At 47.8% G+C, this 21,819-nt stretch overlaps 1 protein-coding gene across 2 annotated transcripts in view; it reads right to left on the reverse strand.

Annotated features, from left to right (window-relative positions):
• The window catches only part of Cabp1 (calcium binding protein 1), a 23,521-nt gene extending 12,460 nt beyond the window's left edge, over nt 1-11,061 (reverse strand). Inside the window, exon 1 of one of the 2 annotated variants that reach the window (XM_020179045.2) lies at nt 10,337-11,061. In XM_020179045.2, coding sequence (XP_020034634.2) covers nt 10,337-10,987 — 651 coding nt within the window. In that variant the 5' untranslated portion in view covers nt 10,988-11,061. Of the gene's footprint in view, nt 1-2,408; nt 2,850-10,336 lie in introns of those variants that run through there. The other variant, XM_074061426.1, reaches the window with a different exon arrangement.
• Between the last annotated feature and the right edge of the window lie 10,758 nt (nt 11,062-21,819).

Here is a 21,819-nt window from a genome sequence, read left to right on the forward strand (position 1 = left end):
TTCTAACAACACAAACTGGTCAAGAGCATGTGGGTGAACGCTCCCTCTCCCTGAGGGTGGTCAAGGAGATGTTGAACGACGCGTGCTTAATGAGATGGGAGAGGGGACTGCTGCACTGAATGGGAACTTGGACTAGACGACCTTAAAGGTCAGATTCAGAAATCTATGAATAACATTTCTGACAGCAGAAGAAAGGGAAAGGCAGCCTTTTCTGGAGGGGGAAAAAAATGTGTATATATATATATATATATACACATATATATATGTGTATATATATATATATATATATATATATATATGTGTATATATATATATACACACACACACCAGCTCTGACTTTCCACAGTCCAGGGTCTAAAATCCTAGCTCTGCTTGCTATTAATCGTGTGACTTCAGGAAGGCTCTTATCTCTGTGTCCAGTTCCCTTCTCTTGCAAACTAGCCAAGAGAACTACTTAGTGGAAGAACAAATGACATAGCAGATGTTAGATACAGTGGAAATAGTCAAGAAAAAACAATTGTTGCTACTATTCTAAGAAACATGACATTGAACGCAGCTTTGTGATCTTTTCCCTTATCCCACAGACTCAGAACCTCTCCTGCTGGGGATGTGGCTCCGTACTAGAGCACATGCTTATCATGCATCAGGAAAATAACACTAATAATCTCTCCTGTTTTCCTTTTCTTCTCCATTCTTCTCTAAAGCCCAGAGTAGGAAAATCATAATTATGATGACAATAATGCTAACATTTATCGGGTAGTGTATGCTAACCAGTGTGCATAACCCTCTGGTTCTCATCACCTTAAGAGTTAGATATTAGGAGTGAGGGTGTAGCTCAGGGATAGACTATTTGCTGAGATGGTAGACCCATTTGTCCTGGGTTTGATCTCCAGCAACACATAAAAAATAGGAAGGGATAAGTAGGGAGGTAGGTAGATGGATGGACAGATGATAGATAGATAGATAGATAGATATAGTGTCCCCAAATGACAGACAAGCAAACTGAGGCAGAGAAAGATTAAGTAATTTGTTCAAGGTGATACGGCTGGAAAGAGAAGACCTGCTCAGTCTGACTCTTAAGTACTCTGGAGTGTAAGGGAGGACGGGTAAGGCACAGCAGAGCTTTAGTTTATAACTCCACCTCCTCAAGCTCTGGCTAGAATCCATTGCAATGATGTTCACCTGTGGTCCTCTAAACTAATTCAGATCAGTTTCTGTCTCTCTGGATCAGCATGGACGCCGCCTCTGAGGCAGAAGACCCCCTAAGAAGATGACAGATTATAGGGGGGCTGGGGACACACACACACAAAAAAAAAATCAGCCCTCAGAGGGATCCAAGAACAGCGAAGATTAAATGGAATTTGATGTGAGCAGCTTAGCCAAATGAGGAAGATGACAGGCAGAAAAGCCAGAAATGTCCCAAACTGGGGGGGCTGTCAAATTGATGGAGGAGGTAGGATGGGGCTGAGATAAAGGCGTCATTTGCCAACCTGAGACTTTACGTGTGTCACCTGACCTTCTGAACAGCAATCAAGTTCCTTGTCTGGAAAATGGAAGAAAATACCCCTATCATTCCCTCTTCCTTTAAATAATATCTGAGACACTCCTATGGCCCGACTATAGGGGGCTAGAAATCTGGGCTGAGCCCACCTGAAGCAAAACTCTACAGATGCAACCTAGATCTGTGTGAAAGATGCCTTAGGGGTGATAACTTGCTTCCAAAGGAATTCCTGCAGAATATCATCCTAAGCAATAAATCCAACCTGGAAAGTGACTTACCTACATGGCTGCTTGAAACATCTGCTGGGCATCTTATTAAGGGAAACCATCCTAGGCCCTAAGCCATTCTGGTTCGTCTTGAGTTTCTCTGGCCTAACTCAGTAATTATTGGAGGTTAATAGGAAGAGGATAGTCTGCTTGGTTACATCCAGCAGCAATGGGACCTACTTCAAACTCCACAATTCTAAGAGCACCAGAGAGGAGTCCAGAATGTCAAAGGATAGGAATGAGACCCTGGGCCTGCTCTGGGAAGTGTCTCTGGTTCTGCCAAGTTCAAGAGTGACTGTGCACTGCTAGCTTAACACTCTATGCTTCTCATTTTATGATCTAGAAGCCCCAAAGATACGTTTTTTTCCTGACTCTTGTGCAAATTCCCAGTCGTGGCCTCCGCCCCCTTCCACCCTACCCCACCCATGCAGCTCTAAGTCCTAACTTTAGCTCAGAGCCTGGGGGACATAAGAAACTGTGATAGGAGGGTATCTGGAGGTGGGAACTGAGAAGCAACTCGGAACAGAACTCAAGAAAGGTAGCAAGCTTCAGATGCCCACCCCCTCTATGTCCAACCTTTGGGACAGGTGGAAGAAGCCCCAATCCCCAGCCCCCACAACTTGGGAATTCTGGAAACATACCTTCTTGGAGAGATTTCTCAGTGGCGACTTGACACAGTTGCCCATCCTACGCTGAGGCAGCCCCTCTCGGGATCCCTAGGTCCATCAAGGAGGCTCCTGGATGGGAGGGATGGGTCAGAGACCTCAATCCAGGTCCCTGCTAACCCCAGCCTCCCTCTGCCTGTATTGCTCTTGCTCTTCTTCCACGACCAAGCTGAGCCTCTCTCCAGCGCGCGTGCTCTCTTACTTGTCAGCCTGCTCCTGCTGTCTGATTTGTTTTGGTGGACTGTGTGTGTGTGTGTGTGTGTGTGTGTATGTATCTGTTTTTAACTTTCTGGGCACTTTCTTAAGGAGACAAAGGCAGACGGGACAGTACAGGACACAGAGAAAATAGCCCGGAGAGCTGATGGCAGAGGGCAGCTGAGCTGGGAAGCCTGCCGGATCATCTACATCAGATTAGAGCCCAGTCCTCTCTCCACTTCTCCCCCCTTCCCTCTGCCCCTCCTCTCTGCACTGCCAAATCTACAGGGAGATTGCCTCCGGGAGGGGGACGCAGGGTGGCAGCTGCAGCTGGGAATTAGGCCAGCAGATCCAGAAGGGGAAGCTGGCTAGTTTGGGTCCCCAAAGTCAGGGTGCCTCACAGCTCACATATACACCACACACACACACACACAAACACGTATGCACACGCGAACACGCGAGCCCCCAAGGGAGACTCTTCTGAAAAGCAGTGAGTTGGACAAGTGCCCATCCTCATGGCCCCCTGGCAATTGCAGCTTGATGGAGGGCAGGCGGTTCCAGTTAAGGCCTGAGAGATCTTGTGACGTCTCCATTACGCTTCACTTTTCACACTTGCCTTTATCACTGAAATGAGATGAGGCTCCGGGGCAGACAGCAACATCGAGCAGTCAGCTGAGATCGCTGAGATCGGCTCCTGCCTTCATTGCTGTGTGCAGCTCTCCCGCCCAAGAGAAGCCAAGAGATGGCCCTGACGGCGGGCAGGATAGGGGCGGCGCTGGCACAGAGAGCATAGGCAAGGTCTCCAGCCTTTCTTGCATCCTCTGTTGAACACTGAGTGAAGATCTTCCCTTGGGGTGCAGAACAGAGGCCGCCACCCTTTACAAATGGCTTCGAGGTCCCAAGCTGGAACTTATAGCAGACTGCCTGTTCCTTGTCCCTCCAGGTTCCCGCTTTGGTACGTGTTCATCTCAAGCCTCAGATGGGACCTACGACTGGAGCCGGATGCCCAGAAAGCGAGGATGCACCGGTTCCCTGCACCCATCTTTCTCCAGCAGGGGGCGCCAGAGATGGACTGGGAGGCAGAACAACGTGCAGGCTCTGATGTAACCAAGTCTTAACCCATGGAGCTCAGAGTTTCAGCCCAGACTGGCCGCTCCCTTCCCAGGGACTTTGGTCCAGTTTGGGTGGCAGGTCAGAAATCCTACTAGGGAAGATGGTAAGGGCACTGCCCAGGGGATGGCACAGGCTTGCTTCTAGAAAACAGGGAAGGATGTTTCTGGTGGCTTTCTGTGGCCACTGGGCTGCCACTGCAGACCAGGGAATGGTTTAATCAGAAGTTACTCAGCACCCTTGTTTGGGCCAAACCTCTGGAGGAGGAGATGGAGAAGGGAGTGCGGCCTCCTGAAGACAAAAGAAGGATTCTTGGGACGGGGGTAGAACTCTAAAGGGTAGGAAAGAGAATGAAGACGCCAGGGAGTAGGAATGGGAAGAGCACGCAGCCAACATAAATGACTTCTTCAAAGGTACTTCTTGTGGAAACAGAGCATGAAGGAAGCACTCCACCAGCCTGGGCAGAGGTCAGGTCCAAATGCACTTCCAATGAATGGGAAGTATGGGGGGGCCTGGACTTGAGTTCTGGCTCTGCCAGTAACCACCTCCCAAACAAGTGGAGCTTGTTTTTCCTCCACTGAAAATGGGGCTTCCCCTCTCTGGCTAATAAAGTGTACACAGGAAATTGTGTGGCATAATAGGGATTCAATAAGCAATTATTCAAGTGGAAGAAGTTAAGTGTCATTTGCCAGGCACTGTGCTTGACTTTGGGGACGTTGTGGGGAACAGGACTAAGATGGTTTATATCTATATATATATCTATAAAGATATATATATCTATATAAAGATATATAGAGATATATATCTATATATATATGGTTCCTGCTTTCAGGAAGCTTATATCCTTACAGGTGGACAAGCGCTAAGGACGCAGTTATTTAATTACATTTTATATAAATGCTATGAAGTGGAAACAAGAACTCTGACGCTGTGATCTGGGGCAATCGGACTTAGTCTGGGAGCTGGGAATCGGGAATTTTGATTTGTAGACAAAAATCTAGAAAAGGGGAGAGGGGATTAGCTCAGGGGTAGAGCACTTGCTTGAGGCCCTGGGTTTGATCCACAGCACTACAAAATAAATACACAAATATATAGTGCTTCCTGTAAAGATGTAGAAAAAGGACTATCTGCAAACTCTTTTGGAAAAGGGTTGGGGTCATGAATCAAGTGGTAGAGCTCCTGCCTAGAAAGCATGAGATCCTGAGTTCAAACCCCAGTACTGTCCTCCCCCCCAAAAAAGCCCCAAACAAATAAAAAACCCAGTTGAATTCAAACTCTTTTGAAAAGGCAAGGCTCACCAGGGTCCAGCAGGGAGCTTGCATCAGGCCCCAGGTACAAATCCAACACACTCACAAGATGGATGGGAATCAGTGTCCGGCAGGGTTCTCATTGCTGGCAGCGGACTAGAATCATCAGGCAGCTTCCCTGTTCCCTAGTTGAATAGGTTTAGGTAAATTCTAACCTCCAGTCAGTGCTGAGAGCCACTGAGACATACATTCAGAGCTTGGAATCAGAGTCAGAATGACTTGGGTTTAAACCTTGCCCTGCTGTTTAGTAACTCTGTGAGTTTGGGGATGTGCTGATCTGAGATCAGTATCTTCACTTATAAAACAGAAATTCTAATAACACCTCCCTTAGGACTAACAAGATAACACATGAAAAGGTTTGGCCCAGTGCCAGGTACTCAAAAGTGTCCCTTCCCCCTGTCCACCATGGGTCATAGGGGGTCAGGTATGACATCCATTCCATCAGCACCCACTCAGGCAGACCTGGTAACTTCTGCCCCCTTCAGGCCAGCCCAGGGCATGGCACCCACTTACCGACCTTGAGATATGCCTCTGTCCTTGGAAACCGAACAGAAGACCCCAAACCAGGCATCTATGGATGCACTTAAAGACAGCCCATCCTGCTTTGAGGGGTGGGGATGGGGCTGACATTAGCTTATGGCTTAGTGGCAGTAAGACACCCAGGGGTTCAGATCTGGAGCTTCTGAGCTTCCTTAAACTAACAAGCTGGGCAGTGAGCAGGAGGGGCAGATGGCTTGATCTTCAGTAGAAAATAAAACAAGGTTGAAGGGTGGAGGCTTCCTCTGGGGAGTGAGGCATGTCTGGTTCTGCCCAGTCCTTATCCACTGAGCAGTAGTCCCTGGCCCTCCAGAAGCCACACTTTGCACATTTTGAATTCTGGAATGAAATAACAGGATCAGAGGGATGAGAATGATAAACCCACTGCTGATTATTCCTAATCAGGAGGAAGCCTGAGCAGGGTGTAGCGGTGCACACCTGTAAGCCCAGAACTCTGGAGGATGAGGTAGGAGGATCAAGACTTCCAGGCCAAGCTGGTGAAATGGCTCAAGTGGTAGAGCGCCTGCCTTGCAACTGTAAGGTCCTGAGTTCAAACCCCAGTACTACTAAAAAAAAAAAAAATAGCAAGGTCCTATCTCAAAAAACAAAAAAGGAGGAGGCTGGCCTTCAGTCCTAATCAGTTCTATCACCAGCATTGAACTTGAGTGAAAAGCTGAGCTGTAATGTAAGAGGTGCTCTATAGATGCTTCTGATGAACTGGGAACCTGCATAACAGAGAACCTGTGTAAGCGACTTCCCAACCAATCAGCATCCACAGCAGGTAGTCCTGCTGTTCGCTTACTGTGTGACCTTCGGACAGGTCACTTCCTTCTGTGGAGCCTGTTTCCTCATCTGTAAAACCGTGGGGGGAGGGGAGGATGATAATGCCAAACTTCACAGGTTGCTGTGAGGAAGAGCTAATGAGAACAGACTTTTACAGCTATGTGGTGGTTCCACAGGGAGGCCTCAAGCACCCCTGTTACTTCCCAGAAACAGCTGGAGGCAAATAGTGACATCCAGTAGGATCCTCAACCAAACGACTGCTATCACCTATGATCAATGCTAACCGAAAACTTACCTTCTCTTTCTCCATTCCAGGTGCCAGAGGAAAGACAATAAGGAAGACTTGGTGGGCAGGAATGAAGAATATACTCAGCCCTCATCCTGACCATACAGGCCTGGTGGCGTTGGATCCATTAGAACCCAAACCATCATGGCCTTTCTCTCTCTCCCCATCTAAGTCACAAGAACTAAGAGACCTCTGAAAGACAGAAATATTGTGGGAACTGGACTGGCCTATCCAAATCAGAAGAGACGCCTCTGGCTGGGAAAGGGCAAAGGAAAGGACAGAGCTGAGGGCTTCATTTGCATTTGCCTCCTCCACATGGGCTGTTTCTTGTCAGGCTTAGAGTAATCTTCCAAGACACAGAGCCCCAGGACACGCTTATGCTGAGATAATTTCTGACACATCAGTCTGTCTAGGCAGCAGGGTGGCATATCCTTAGCTGGCTACACAAAGGGAACTAGGGACAGTCCGTGAACATTTAGTTCCTTCCTTTATAGCCTTCCTCACCCAGCTCAGAGGCAGCTTTCAAAATACCTTCCACAGACTGTTATTCAGACAACTACTCTAGGAATAATAATAACGTTGATGAAGCCTGCTGTTATCCAGCACCCACTATGAGCCAGGTTGCTGGTATCTGTAATCTTGTGTAAGCTTCTAATAACTCCGCAAGGCATTTTTTTGTCAGTCTCATTTCTGGATGAAGAAAGAGACCAGATAGAGAAAATTAAAACAACATGTCAAGGTCACAGATACAGAAAGTCACAGGGCTGGAGCCAGGCACCTAGCTACTCAGGAGGCAGAGATCGTGGTTCAAAACCAGCCCAGGCAAATAGTTCTCAAGACCCTGTCTTGAAAATATCCAACACAAAAAAAGGAGTGGCATAGTGGATCAAGCAGTAAGAATGTCTGCCTAGCAAGCATGAGGCCCAGAGTTCAAACGCCAGTACTGCCCCCGCCCCCCAAAAATGTCATAGGGCTGGGATTAGAACCTCCAAGTGGCCATTTCTATGCCTCAGCCCCCAAACCATGCTGTCTCCTTACAGGCAGAAAAGACATCCATGAGGTCATCGGAAGAATCTTAATTCCTGTTTTCTGGAATGTAAGAGTCTATCTCAGTACCTCCAGTGTCACTTTGAACCTGGCTTTCCCTGACACTATTACAAACAGAAATCAGACACCTGTGGGTTTTTAACCAAAACCAACAGCAATAGTCGTTAACAGTACTATGTTCTGTGCCATGGTGGGCCAAGCTCTATTACATATCTCCATATCTCCTTTAAACTCCCAAACTCTCCTTAACGAACTATGATTTTCCCTATTTTGCAAGTAAACAAAGAGTCTTAATGAAATTAAGCAATTCATGTAAGGTTTAAAAAAAATCTGGCTAGGCTGTGTGGTACTTGCCTATAATCCCAGTCTTTGGGAGACTGAAGATTGAAAGTTTGAGGCCAGCCTAAACTAAATATCTAGTCTGTGTCTTAAAAAGCAAACAACAAAACAAAACAAAAAAATTGCAAAATAAACCCTGGAACTTGAGAAACTAGAAAAATATACTTCCCTAAATATATTTTCCCCTAAGTAGATCCTATCTGAAAGTTTCCGTATTCAGAACCCCATTTCCCTTCACTTGGTCCCCACCCTGTCTCTAAGGACAGAAATCTCAAAGCAGAAGAAAGAAGGGAAGGAAAAGCTAATTCCTCTCCTTCACAGGACACTGGAGACTCGAACATAAAAGTCCCAGCCTGGGTTTGTTGATCTCGTTGCTGTTGTCTGTGGTTCAAACAGATAGATGCTTTCTCGGTGTCAGCAGGAAGTCCATACTGAACGTGCTGGGTTTAAAGCAAAAAGCCCTCTCCGTACCAGGAGGCAAGAGCTTCCCGAGGGAGGTAGTAAATATTTTATGGGACCTTCCAGCTCTTCCTGACTCAGGTGACCCTGTGACATTTCAAAACATGGGGCTGGAGAATATTCTTCATTTAGTGTCTGAGAAAGAACAAAAGCACATCGCTGCAGTGCTCTGAGCTCAGAAAGGGACCAGGCAGGCAAAATTCCATAAGACTAGGAAGCAAGGGCCACTTTTCCAGGAGCCAAGTGAGGTCATCAGCAGGAAGTGTGTGATTCTGGGCCTTCCATAGTCCTAGATCAGAAGTCTTCAAATAGTCAGTATCCTGGCTATCCACTGTTGTCCCCCTCCTATATAGCAAATGCCTGGCCAAAGTAGGTACTCGAGAAATATTTGATAAATGAATGAATTGCTGACATCCTTTCAACAACACAGGGTTTGTGTTGCAACCCAGTCCAAATCCACAGACATTCACTTCTGCCCTAACACTCTGTGTCTCTTCACTAACACATAAGCCACTGCAGTGAACTCCCTCCACATGTCGCCAAGCTAACCCTCACGGCTCTGCATCCACATCTGTACTCCTGGGAGAGAACTGTTTCCAGCTCACTCAGCTAACGAGGGCTCCCTGCAGGAACAAAGCCACACACTGCTGCCCTATCACACCACCACCGCAGCCCCGTGCAACCTGAATCCACGTGCGGCTGCCTTCATGTCAGACTTCCACTGGCATCAGCCACTGCGAAGTAGTATTTTGAAAGGAAATGTGCAGATCTGAAGCAACACACACACACACACACACACACACACACAGCCTCCTTGGAATGCTACAGCAAGCCAGGAGCTTAAGGCCCCTTCTTTACACTAGATCCTAGCACAGAAGTGTTCAGACCCCTTTTGTTCCCCACAAACCAAGTAAGCACTCTGATCAGACCTCTGCATTACACCCCTCCTAGGCTGCTGCACAACCCTCTCAGCCCCATGCTGGGGAGTCTGACTTGATTACGGACTCAGAACTAGTGGACTGGATTGTAAATGCCCATATGCCTGGTACCCTTGAGAGAAAAGCCTGGGGGAACCAAAGGAGCCAAGGGTGATCTCTCAGTGGTCTTTCTGACCCCAGAATTCATGCCAACTCAGGCTAGGTTTCCCTGGATGTTACTGTACATCCTATAACTCCACAACTGTCAACTCCCATCCCAAAGGCATCCTTGGAGAAGCAACCTCCTTGAAACACTCCAAAGTTCCGATTCGAGCCACAGCTTTGGGCAGCCCCTGCATGCCTACTCTGACACCTCTTCTACTTGCTCATCTTTTCGAATCTCCTAACTTTTCTCAGGCCTTTGACGACACCGTTGGCAATAGCGAGGGTCCCTCATCTCCAAGCAAGTCTGTGTGTCCTAAGGCTCCCTCTCTTGACCCCTATCTCCCCCAGACTCCAACCTCCTTGCTCTCTTGGGTCGCTCGCTGGTGGTACTAGCCAGAGATCAGAGAAGTGGGTTTGGCGCCTCCTACTCCGAGCGCCCCTCTCTGACCTCCGCGACTCCGCAGTAGGGCGGTGGAGGTCGCTCCCTTCCCGCAGCCGCGCGTTCCAGCAGGTGTGCGGAAGGCGAGGCGGCGGCGCGGCGCCCAGAAGAGGCCCAGAGCGTGGACAGCGCACAGGGTGCTGAATCAGGCACGGGGGTGGGGTGCCGGCCCGCAAGGGCGCCGGGCCGCGGGAGGACAGGGACATCCGAGGCGTGACCCGGAGGTCCCCGGCAGCGGGCGGAGGGCGGTGGACGCGCAGCCGCCGCGGGGTCCCAAGCGCGCCTTTCCAGGGAGCGCGGGCGGGGGGCGCGGCCCTTACCTGGCCGAAGGCGGAGCTGAGCATGGGGCGCAGCCGGTGGAGGAACGGGTCCGCCTCAGTCGCGGCGGCGGGAGCGGAGTCCCCGCGGCCCGGGGCTCGAAGCGAGCCCCGGAGGCCGATCGCCGGGGACAGCCCCCGTTCCTCCCCATCCCGCCCGCGGGCCGGCGGCAGCGGCGACGGCGGCGAAGGTCGGGACGCCGCGGCCGGCAGCGCCTCCCGGGGCCTGCAGTGCGCCTGGGGGAGCCCGCGGCGGTTCCCCCGCGCGCCCTCGTCGCGTGACACCGGCCGGCACAGGGGCCTCCTGGAGCTGGGGTCCCCGGACGGCGGCGGCGTGCTCGGGCAGGCGCCGGGCAGCCGGCGGCCAGGCAGCCCCGCTTCCCGGGCAGGGCCGTGGCGGGGAGCCCGGCTGCCCCCGCTCGCCGCCGCGGCTTTCAGCAGCGACGTCTTGGACTCGCTTTTGGCGATGTGCGAGCTCATCGCGGTGGGGCCCGCGCTCGCATGGCCCGGCGGCGGGGGCGGCGCGGGGCGGCGCGGCGCGGAGCCCCCGGCGGGCAGAGAGCGGGTCGCCCGGCGGGAGCCAAGCCCGAGGACGCGCTGGAGGCGGGCGCCGTCCCCCGGCCGCTTAAATGCGGCCCCGTCGCCGCCGCCCATGTGACAGCTCAGCCTGTACGCCCGGAGCCCTGAGCTCCCGGCGGCTGGCGGTGCAGATCTGGGTGGGGGGGTTGCCTGCCGTCCCTCGAGAGCCCACCCCCGGCTCCCGGGCGGCCCAGGTACCGCCGCGCCCCGCCCCTTTCCCCGCCCCGCGCCGCGGGAGTCCCGCTTCCGGGCGGCCCCTGGTGGCGAAGGGGGCGCTGCGGCACCCGAGCCTGGAGCGCAAAGGAACGGGCTTGGCGAAGCGCCCCAAAAAGGCCGAGACTCTGGTAGCGCTGGCAGCGCCCCTTATCACGCCTGGAGATTCCCACAGTGCCCCCAGAACCTCCCAATCCTCCAAAGATGTAGGCAAGGGTGAACTTCCCAGGGGGTGCAAGTTTGTAATAGGACGAAAAGAGGTGCCCCCACCAGAGACTCAAGGAGGATGAAGGCACTGTGTGACACCACCACATACAAACGCAGGAGCCAGAGTCGCGTGGAAGGTCATACTGGAAGGAAAGGCTCCACCCTGGATAGCACGCAGTGGGACTAGGATGGCCCCGGTCAGTCAGCCACAGAATTTTCAGTTCTCACAACAGAAGAGAAGCCAGGTGGCCCCTGGCTGCATTACCTGACTAGATGGTGCGTAGTAGTCTCAGGTAGGACCCATTTACTGCCCCTCCAGCTCTTACCCTCCCACCCACCTTCTTGCCCTTCTAGCTGCTGGAAATTCGTGCTCTTGGTAGACAGCCAGGGAGTCACACGGGACTGGTTTAAATCTCAAATCCCAGTTCTGCAGCTTACCATCTGGGTATCTTGGGCAAGTGTCACCAACTTCTCTGAGTCTAGCTTTCCTCTTCTATAAAAACGCAGATGACATTCCTAACTTCTTGGTGACATCAGAGGACACCATGCACACAAAAGGCCTAGCCCAGTGCTTGAACAGTTCCCCTCCCTCTGCACCGGAGGCCCCATCTACCACTCTTGTTTATAATGGAATGCTTAAGATTTGGTGGGGAGGGTGCTCCCCAGCTCTCCCTATTTTGGTCTCTGGCCCCTGTGTCATCAACAGCATGGTCATTGCTTAACCTCATTAGAAGGACAAATGGACAGATCCTCAGTATTACACATATGTCACTAGTACCAAGGGGTCCCTCTTTTCTGCATTGTTTGTTTCTTTTATTTAAACATTTGCAAGAAATTAAGAAAAAAAAAAAAAACGGGATGAACAGGGAAAGCAACCATGCAGAGCTAAAGTGAACAAGAAAAGTATGGCAAACTGCTCCCAGACTCACCTACAGTAAGGGACTAAAATGCTATATCAAAGCCTTTCAGGTTCTTATACCACAAAGACTGATGTAGGCTGCAGAGGGGTGGGGTGGGGCTCCTTGCAATGTTCAAGGGAATATGCAGAGTCCATCCTCCTAGGGCTTGGGACCAGTCAACGTTTTATCTGTCCCAGCCCTCAGAATAATCAGTGTTTGGTGAGATTAAAAACAAATGTATATCCAGTATAAATCACGGGACATAAAATACCTTAGCAGAATCCCTCAGGAGCTGATGAGTGGCAGTGGGCTGATAAGTATTATAAATCCCTGCTGTGCCACTCTTGGGTACCTTTCTAAATATTCCTGGGTAAACCCTCTGTCAACTCCTTTCAGAACAAGTAAAGAACCTGGTTAGATCACTTATGGTTAGTAGAGCCAATAAAAGAAATCAGAATTATGTCCACGGAGCAAATGAACAGAGAACATCTGTACTCATACCCCAGATAATCCTGCCTATATGTTAGAATTCATGTGACTTGTAAAATTTATTAATTTGGTCTTTTTTTTTTTGCAGTACTGGGATTTGAACTCAGGGCCTACACCTTGATCCACTCCACCAGCCCTTTTCTGTAATGGGTTTTTTCGAGATAGGGTCTCAAGAACTATTTGCCCAGAATGACTTCAGACCGTGAGCCTCCTGATCTCTGCCTCCTGAGTAGCTAGGATTACAGGTGTGAGCCACTCAGCTATCACTTATTTAATAACTATTTATGCAACCAGGCACAGACTAGGTACCTAGGATACAACTATTCATCCATTCATTCAACAAATACTTGATTGTCTGTTATATGCCAGGTACTATATATATTATACACACACACACATATATATTATATACACAATACATATATATTATAGTGATTTTTGTGCACTACAGGGATGGAGCTCAGGGCCCACACATGGTAGGCAGGTGAATACTCTACCACTGAACTACACCCAGGGACTACTGTAGATACCAGGGACATGGTGGGGAACATGCCTTAGCAACTAATAAGCAAATTCATTAATGCATGGAAGGGGCTGGCAGAGTGGCTGAAGTGATTGAGTGCCTGCCTAGCAAGTGAGAGGCCCTGAGTTCAAAACTCCAGTACCACCAAAACAAAATAATAAATATAATAAATGTATGGAAAATTAATGGTGGCAGAGTGGTGGTGTGCAGTGCCATAAAGAGAAATAAAGTAGGTAAGAAAACAAGGCTTCACGGAAGATGCTTGTTTATTTATTTAGCAGGGGATCAAACCCAGGGCTTTGACCATGCTTGGCAAGTGCTCTACCACTGTGCTTCACCCCAAGCCCAGAAGCTGCAGTTTAGACAGAGATTGGGGAAGGCCTCTCTGCAGAAGGATCCTTTGAGCAAAAACCAAAATAAAGGAGCAAGTGATGTATGTATCTGGGGAAAGAGCCTTCCTGGCAGTGGAATAGTCTTGGCAAGTTCAAGGAGAAGCAAAAAGACAAGGAGGGCTGGAGTGAGCAAGGGGGAAAGTGTGAAGATGAAACTGGAGAGGAAGCTGGGCCAGATACTCAAGGGCTTTGCATTTCTTCTAAGGGGGGAGAGAAGCCAGAGGTGGGTTTGCAGTAGAGGAGCGGCACTGAGCCGTGATGGCTGCCTCTCATGTGGATGGCACGGTGGAATATACAGAGCCAGTCAGATGCTGTTCCAAGGGACAGGGGGAAAAGGATGATGGCTGGGACTGGAGTAACAAGGGGTAGAGTGGAAGGTCAGACTCGGGAGATGTTTACAGAATGGTAAGATTTAGTCCATGCAAAAACAAAAACAAAAGCCAGGTGCCAATGGCTCACACCTGTAATCCTAGCTACTTAGGAGACAGAGACCAGTAGGATCACAGTCTGAAATCAGCCTGGGCAAATAGTTCTTGAGACCCTATCTCAAAAAACCCATCACAGGAAAGGGCTGGTGGAGTGGTTCAAGTAGTAAGGGCACCTGCCTAGCAAGCGTGAGGCTCTAAGTTCAAACCCCAGTGCTTCGAAAAAAAAAAAAAAAATCCGAGGAGAAAATCAACTATAATATAACAGGGAACATACAATCAGGGATGAGAGGCTAGGTTATATGGGAGCACAAAACAGAGACTTCAAAGACGCAGAAAGTGGTAGAGGAAGTGACATTTGAGCTGGGTTTTGAAGGGTAAATGAATTTCACAGATGAATAAAGAGGACTACAAGATGGTCATTCCAGGCAGAAGGAAGAGCTTAAATAGAGGTGTGAGCAGCCTGCATGGTTGCGCCATTGTTGAACGAAGAGAGAGAATAAGGGCTTGAAAGATGGTTTAGAACGAGACCACGGAGGATCTTGAATGTGACATTCAGGGTTTTGCATTTGATTCTGCAGGCAATGGAGTATGCTTGAAGATTTCATGAATATCTATAGGATAACTGCAGGGCCAAGTTTTAGAAAAGCCCTATATATATAGTTATAAATTATATATAAATAGGGTGGGTTTTTTTTGTGGCAATACTAGGGTTTGAACTCAGAGCTTTGCACTTGCTAGGCAGGTGTTCTACCACTTGAGTCACGTTTCTAGCCCTGAGCACTAAGTTTTTGAAGATAATGCTGATGCAATTTGGGGGGGCGGGTGGGGGAAGGACTAGAATGACAATGAAGGCAGGCCAATTAGTTTCATTTGTTTAATAAAAACTGAGTGTTCACTATGTGTTAGGCACTGAGAATGAACAGTAAATAAGTAAACACCAACCCTTTCTTCATGGAATTTTAATTCTGGCAGGCAGGTAATGGGAACTAAATGCAGAGCCTGGTTCAGATTCAGGGAAATATCATCAAGATATGGAAAATCTTGGGTGTGGAAATGGCTTGCCTCACTGATTGTGAGATAATTGGAAATGTCGTTGCCTCAAAGTATCCTTCCGTGTAGAAATAATTTAAAATAATCCTTTTAGATTGTATATACCACTGTAGTTTTTAAAGCACTTTTAAAAGCACTCTACTCGCTCAAGTAGTAGAGTGCTTGCCTAACAAGCCCAAGGCCCTGAGTTCAATCTCCAGTGCCACAAAAAAAAAAAAAGCACTTTCATATAAAGCTTCACACTTGCCTTTAGGTGTTATGCAAATTGTAATTATTAAATAATTACATGTTATTATTTGATGGTATACCCTCAGGTGAAAATTATGCAGAAGAAGAGCTGCTTGGGAGTGAAAGAAATGAGTGACTTCATTTGAGCTTGCAAGGGCAGTAAGCTAGAGAAGACAGTCTGCATTGCTGCAGCAAGAACTATGGGTAGCTGGCTTTATGTCTTGTTTCTTTCTTTTTTTTTTTTACTTTCAGTACTGGAATTTGAACTCAGGGTTTCATGCTTGCTAGGCAGGCGCTCTACCACTTGAGTCGCTCCACCAGCCCATTTCTGTGATGGGCTTATTTGAGATAGGGTCTCTCAAACTATTAGTCCAGACTGGTTTCAAACCAGGATTTTCCTGATCTCTGCCTCTTGAGTAGCTAGGATTACAGGCCTGAGTCACCGGCACCTGCTTTATGTCTCATTTCTAGGAGGAGGAAGGCGGGGGGCGGCGGCGGCGGCAGGCCAGCTCCCTCACATATTCATGGATCTGTCATTTAATATCTCTCAGATTGATAATACATAGCAAACTCCTTTTTAAAAATTCCTCCCAGGCACCTTGGCTCACGCCTGTAATCCTAACTACTTCAGAGGCACAGATCAGGAGGATCATGGTTCGAGGCCAGCCTGGGCAAATGGTTCCTGAGCCTATCTCAAAAATAACCAGAGCAAAATGGACTGGAGGTGTGGCTGAAGCAGTAGAACACCTGCTTTGCAAGTGTGGAGTCCTGAGTTCAAAACCCCAGCTGCACCAAAAAAAAAAACCAAAAAACAAAACTGTTAATTCCTGACCAAGACCGTATGTCATGTTTAGAGTCTTAAAAATGTCCATGGAGCATTTACGCAGTGGTGTCTGAATTAATTGCCTGTGACGTCCCTTGTCCCTTGTTCCTTTCTGTTCTTGCCACAATCAAATGCTGTACTTAATCTCCCCTTGTTTTCAGATGACAAAATCTCTCTGTTAGGTTTTAGAAAGCTGGGATTACAGAATGTTCTTATGGCTTTAAGTCCTCTGTGGTGATTGGAGAACACAGGAAGGGATTGGAGGGGAATTTTCTTTTTAGGGGTAGGGAGGTCAGTATATTAAATAGAGGATTCTTTCCAAAAATATGCTTTTAGACCTGTTTATCATTTAAGAGGATTCCAAGATTTCTGAAATATAATGAAAAGGAGTGAGGGGGGTTTATAAGAATATATGCCTGGGTCAAATGGAACAGTACACTTAATACTGTATATCACACTGTGTATAAAATGATAACTCAAGAAAAAGAAAATTCAAACAAGCAGGACAGATAGACAAAAAATAATACTGACAAGCACAACCGGACACGAATTACGATCTTCAGTGGCAGTGGAACTCTCTCCGTTACAAGCGTAAAGGAGAGAAAAGTCATGGATGAGGGAAATTCTAGCCCTTGCAGGCAATTGATTGGTCAGAAGTTATAGCTTCCTTTAAAGACAATATACCTGGGGCTGGTGGAGTGGCTCCAGTGGTAGAGTGTCTACTTAGCAAGTGTGAGGCCTTGAGTTCAAACCCCAATACTGCCAAAAAAAAAACTCAAAATAAACAAACAAAAACACACCTGCACTGGGGGTGTAACTCTTGCAGAATATTTGCCTAGCATGCATGACATCCTGGGTTTGATCCCTAGTACTTGGGGGAAATAAAACACATGGCTCCAGTGGCTCATGCCTATGAATTCTACCTTCTTGGGGAGGCTGAGATTGGGCAGATCATACAGGCCAGACCAGGCAGGGAATTTGAAAGGCCCCATCTCAACCAACAGCTGAATGTGGGTGTCACACGCCTGTCATCCCAGATGGCAGGAGGTTTAAAATAACAGGATCACCATCCAGTCTAGCCTGGGCAAAAAGTAAGACCATATCTCCAAAGTAACCAGAGCAAAAAAGGGCTGGAGGAGGTATGACTCAAGTGGTAGAACACCTGAGTTCAAACCCTAATACTTCCAAACAAATAACAGCAACAACAAACAAAGCTGGCCAAGTGCAGTGACTCACAGCTGCAATCCCAGCTACTATGGAGGAACGATCAGGAGGATCACAGTTCCAGGCTAACCCAGGCAAAATGTTAGCTGAGCACAGTGGTCATGCCTGTAATCCCAGCTATGCAGGAGGCATAGATAAGGGAGATGCTATCTGAGGGTGGACCTTATCTGAGAAATAACTAAAGCAAAACAGTGCTGGAGGCATGGCTTAAGTAGGAGAGCACCTGCCTAGCAAGCATGAGGCCCTTTCAAACTCCAGTACTGCAAAACAAACAAACAAAAAAAAAATCACACCTCACTCCAACTATTAGATCCTATCACCCACATTTCTCATTCACAATATTCCTCCTTTTCTTTCCCTAATGGAGAACAGTTCTGGGCCTTTCTGGGATCTTGACTGGTATAGGATCTTGCCTTACTCCTTTATTTTTGTTTTCTGGGATTTCCTTTACTTGTTTGTGTTGGTTTGTTTTCTGGTTGGGGGTGGGGGTGCTCTTTGTTTTTGTGACAGGGTTCCAGGGTGGCCTGGAACTTACTATGAAGACCAGGCTGGCTTTAAACTTATGAACCTCCTGACTCAGTCTCCTGAGTGCTGGGATTACAAGTGTATGCCACCATACCCAGCTCTTTTTTTACTCCTTTGAATCTGATGCCATGCACCCCAGTACCCTAGCAGCAAGGTACATACGATAAGAATACAACACACCGGAAGTCACCCATTACATCTATGCAGTTTCCATTAGATGAAATGTAACCCAAGCTCGGGTGACCTAGCGACACTCCAGCCACAGTGGCCTCCTTTATTATCTGCCTCCCCCTCCAGGCTGTACGTTCCATGAAAGCAGAGACAGGGTCTGTTTTATTCACTACTGGATATCCAACACTTTAATGTGGCCAACACCTAACAGCATAGTAGACACTCACCTAATATTTAGGGAGAGAAAAACAAATGAAAAGAAGCAAAATGTTTTTTGTTTTCATAGAAATTAGTTCCCTGTGTTTGGACTCAGTATATGGGGATGGAATGCAAAGATGATTCTGCAGGGGTGGTTTTTCTCCCTCAGGCGGGTCACTTCTATTGTACGTCTGGATCCTGAGTGACCAGCAACCTTAAAGGCCCAGCTGACCCTTTAAGGACCAGCGGTGCCACAGGCAGGAGGAGTCTGTTTTAATTGCCTGGAGGTTCCATCCAAAATCAGAGTCAGCCAACAGTGCAGTCAGTGAGCAGGGCGGTTACTTCTGTGGCACTTGGAATTGTGCCTGGCCTGCACTGAGCAGACCTACTGGTACTGCATGGTTGGAAAAAAAGTGGGTTTGGCAGAGAAACTCACATTGCTGCATGGAAAGATGGAGCAACTGGAAGTTACCTAAAAAAGACCCTTTCTGCAGACTTAAGTGTTAGCAGAGGAATGAGAGGCACACAGGAACTCAAGGGTATAACCACCTGCCAGTGGGGACAGAAGTTATTTCAATATAACAATAGCCAAGCAGTGCCACGGCACATCAGCGAACTATACCAACCCCAGGAAATCCAGAATGCCTTTGTTCCTAACACTGAGCTTTGCTAGTGTTTTGATGGGATATACAGATGGTGTCTTTGCAAGGACATCTAAACAATGTAGTTCTGGCTGATGGGGCGTGTCACCTTACAGAGTCCTGAGACCATTTTCCCTTAGCAAAGGTGACATCACTGACATAAAGGTGGATTCCAAGTAACTGTCCTATCTGGGGAATTTCAGGTCAGTGACTCGCTCGTAGAGATCTCTACTCTTCCAGCTCGGACACAGCCAGTCCTGTCCCTGTAGGAGGTGTAGCCCAGCATCGAGGATGTACACACAGGGACCAGGCTGAATGAAGAAGTCAACGCTCTACCAGCTAAAATCGCCAAACAGAGCCAGCCTTTAATGGAGGAGGGCTTTTGGGAAAAACGCTGACAAATTCTCTGCGCTTTCAACTTCACGTTGTTCTCTTTCTAGCTGTTTTCAGCATTTCCAATTAAGCTTAGGATGAGTGCCGAAGGCAAGAAGCCAGTGGTGCCTGAGGAACGCTAAAGAGTGGACCATGAATGCCAGCGAGGGACCCCACAGCAGAGACAGACACTGTGAACCACTCTCCTGTTACCAGGAGGCCTGCGAGGCGTGTGCGCGGGTCTCCACGTTGGCACCATCTGTCAATTCCTCAGGAGGACAGAACAAACCAGCGAGGCATGAAGATTAGATTATGTAACGCTGGAGGATTGCTGTTTGCAAAGAGGAAACAAATGGAACGAATTGATTTGCTTGTCAAAGTCATGTCACTGAAGGGGACTGCCTCCCTCCCCTTCCAAGAGGACCTCATTAAAGGGGGTGAGGAGAATGATTGCACAGACTCTGAACACGTGAGGCCACAATCCACTTCATTCATGACAGCAGGTCCCATTTCCAGAGTTGCACTGTCAAATCCTATTCCGGTCTCCCTGCTTTGAAAAATAGCCACTCAGCTACATGATCGTCAGTCACCAGCCATAAGATTCAGAACCTGGGTGCTTTGCCTGAACTCTCTTGCTTCTGGGGAAGCAGCATTTACTTTTGAGACCAGTGGGGTCATATTTACCATTCAGAGCTCTAAACTAGTGCTTTTGTAGAGGAGGCATGCGTTCTTCCTTCTCAGGAAGGAAAATGCAATGCTTTTTGGGATCCCTTTGCCACTGCTGTGCTGGGCTGCTCTCAAATGTTTTTTGTGGTATATGCAGTAGGTCTGAAAAACAAACACATGACACTCCCGAGCCCGCTGCCATAGTGAAGCCCTAAAGGTTTCTGTTTTCCTGAGATACCAGGATTGAAATATCAAGTCTTTATTCAATATGTAAATAAAACCTACAGCACCAGGTCTTTTCCATTTGCCCCTGCAAACCCACTTTTCCACCCTTCTTCATCCTGCTCTTTGCCCTGGGGTGCTGACCTATATGAATTACATCAACCTGCTCCCTTGTCCTCTGGCTTTCAGTACAGCCACAGGGAGGCTACAGTAAGGACTGAAGGGCAGAGGGAAGATAAGGTCGAAGGGTCTGTGTCCCCCAGCCCCTCCCTGCCAGATCGCCTTAGGTAAGTTGTGTCTTTTGATAAAAAAGGTCATCCATTCTTCACAAAGCAGCCCTTTCCACATAACCCTCTTTTTTTTGGAGGGGGGGGTCCTGTAATGTCTCCTTTCGCTCAACTCAGATCTAGGAGGGGAAAGGCTATATACTAGCTCCCCAGGGTACTGTCCTCATCCTTACGATTTCCCTGTGTCCTGCCCAAACCTTGTAAATAGTCCCTTTATTAAATCCTCCTCTAATTGTCTAATTTGAGTGTGCCATCTGTTTCTTATACAGACCCTGTCTGATACACCTACCACATGTGTCAGTCTGTTCTAGGTCCTATACTGTAGCAAAATGAATAGAATATAGAATGTGCTATGACTTTGTGTAGTTATTCTTCATGCTCACCCTTTCCCAAAGCTATAATAACAACTTAAAGATAAAACCTAATTCTCCTTTACAACATAATTGTGCAGTAGAGTTTGTATGAGCTAAATATAATTGGGAGAACGAGGTTTTTTGTTTTTTTTTTCATGCCATCAAAATTCACGTTAACAACTATAAAGAGAAAACTCCAGCTCTGATGCCCCTGGCTTGGGATTCAGCAGAAAATGTCTTCCAGTATTTAAATCAAGCCAACAAATCTTTGAAAGCTTACTCAGTGACCAGTAAGGTGGTGATCTCACAAAGACATGAGCTCAATTTTGTGGAGCTGGGCAAGAAAGTTGCTCTCACAAAGAGGGATGCAGCTGAGTGTGGTAGTGAGGCATACCTGTAATCCCAGCACGCAGGAGACTAAAGTAGGAAGATCCCATGTTCGAAGCCAGCCTGGGATACATAGTGAGACCCTGTCTAAAAAAAAAAAATAACAAGGGGGGGGCGATTAAATGTAAATTGCACTTCCATAAATGAAATCATACATGGGATGAAAATGAGAAAGTAACCATTTTACTATTTGCATAGTAAGTTTGTAAAATAATCACCTTTTGATCTTTTGAACCAATCAGAGTGTGAAGTACATCTACCCCTTGTCCTTCAAATGAAATGTATCTTTAGTCTGCAGGGAGGATGGGTCTCCTTCATGTTCCTGAAATAGCAGAAATTGTGGAACGGAATTTAGAGGAAAGATAAGGGAATTACCATTTATAGACCACATCTAAAATGCTAAGCAATTTGCATCTGTTAGCACATTTAACCCTGAAAATAAACACATATTCCATCATCCTCTGCTTTTCTACTTCTGAAAATAAAAAATAAAAAATCATTATGGCAGGTGTGGAATTTAAAATCCATTTTTTTTGCAAATGTCTTACTCAGGATTACATTCTTCCCCAGCTTCAGTGGCTTCCCACTGCTCTTGGGATCAAGTCCAAG

This window comes from Castor canadensis, chromosome 18 (genome assembly GCF_047511655.1).
Source record: "Castor canadensis chromosome 18, mCasCan1.hap1v2, whole genome shotgun sequence".
NCBI lineage: Eukaryota > Metazoa > Chordata > Mammalia > Rodentia > Castoridae > Castor > Castor canadensis.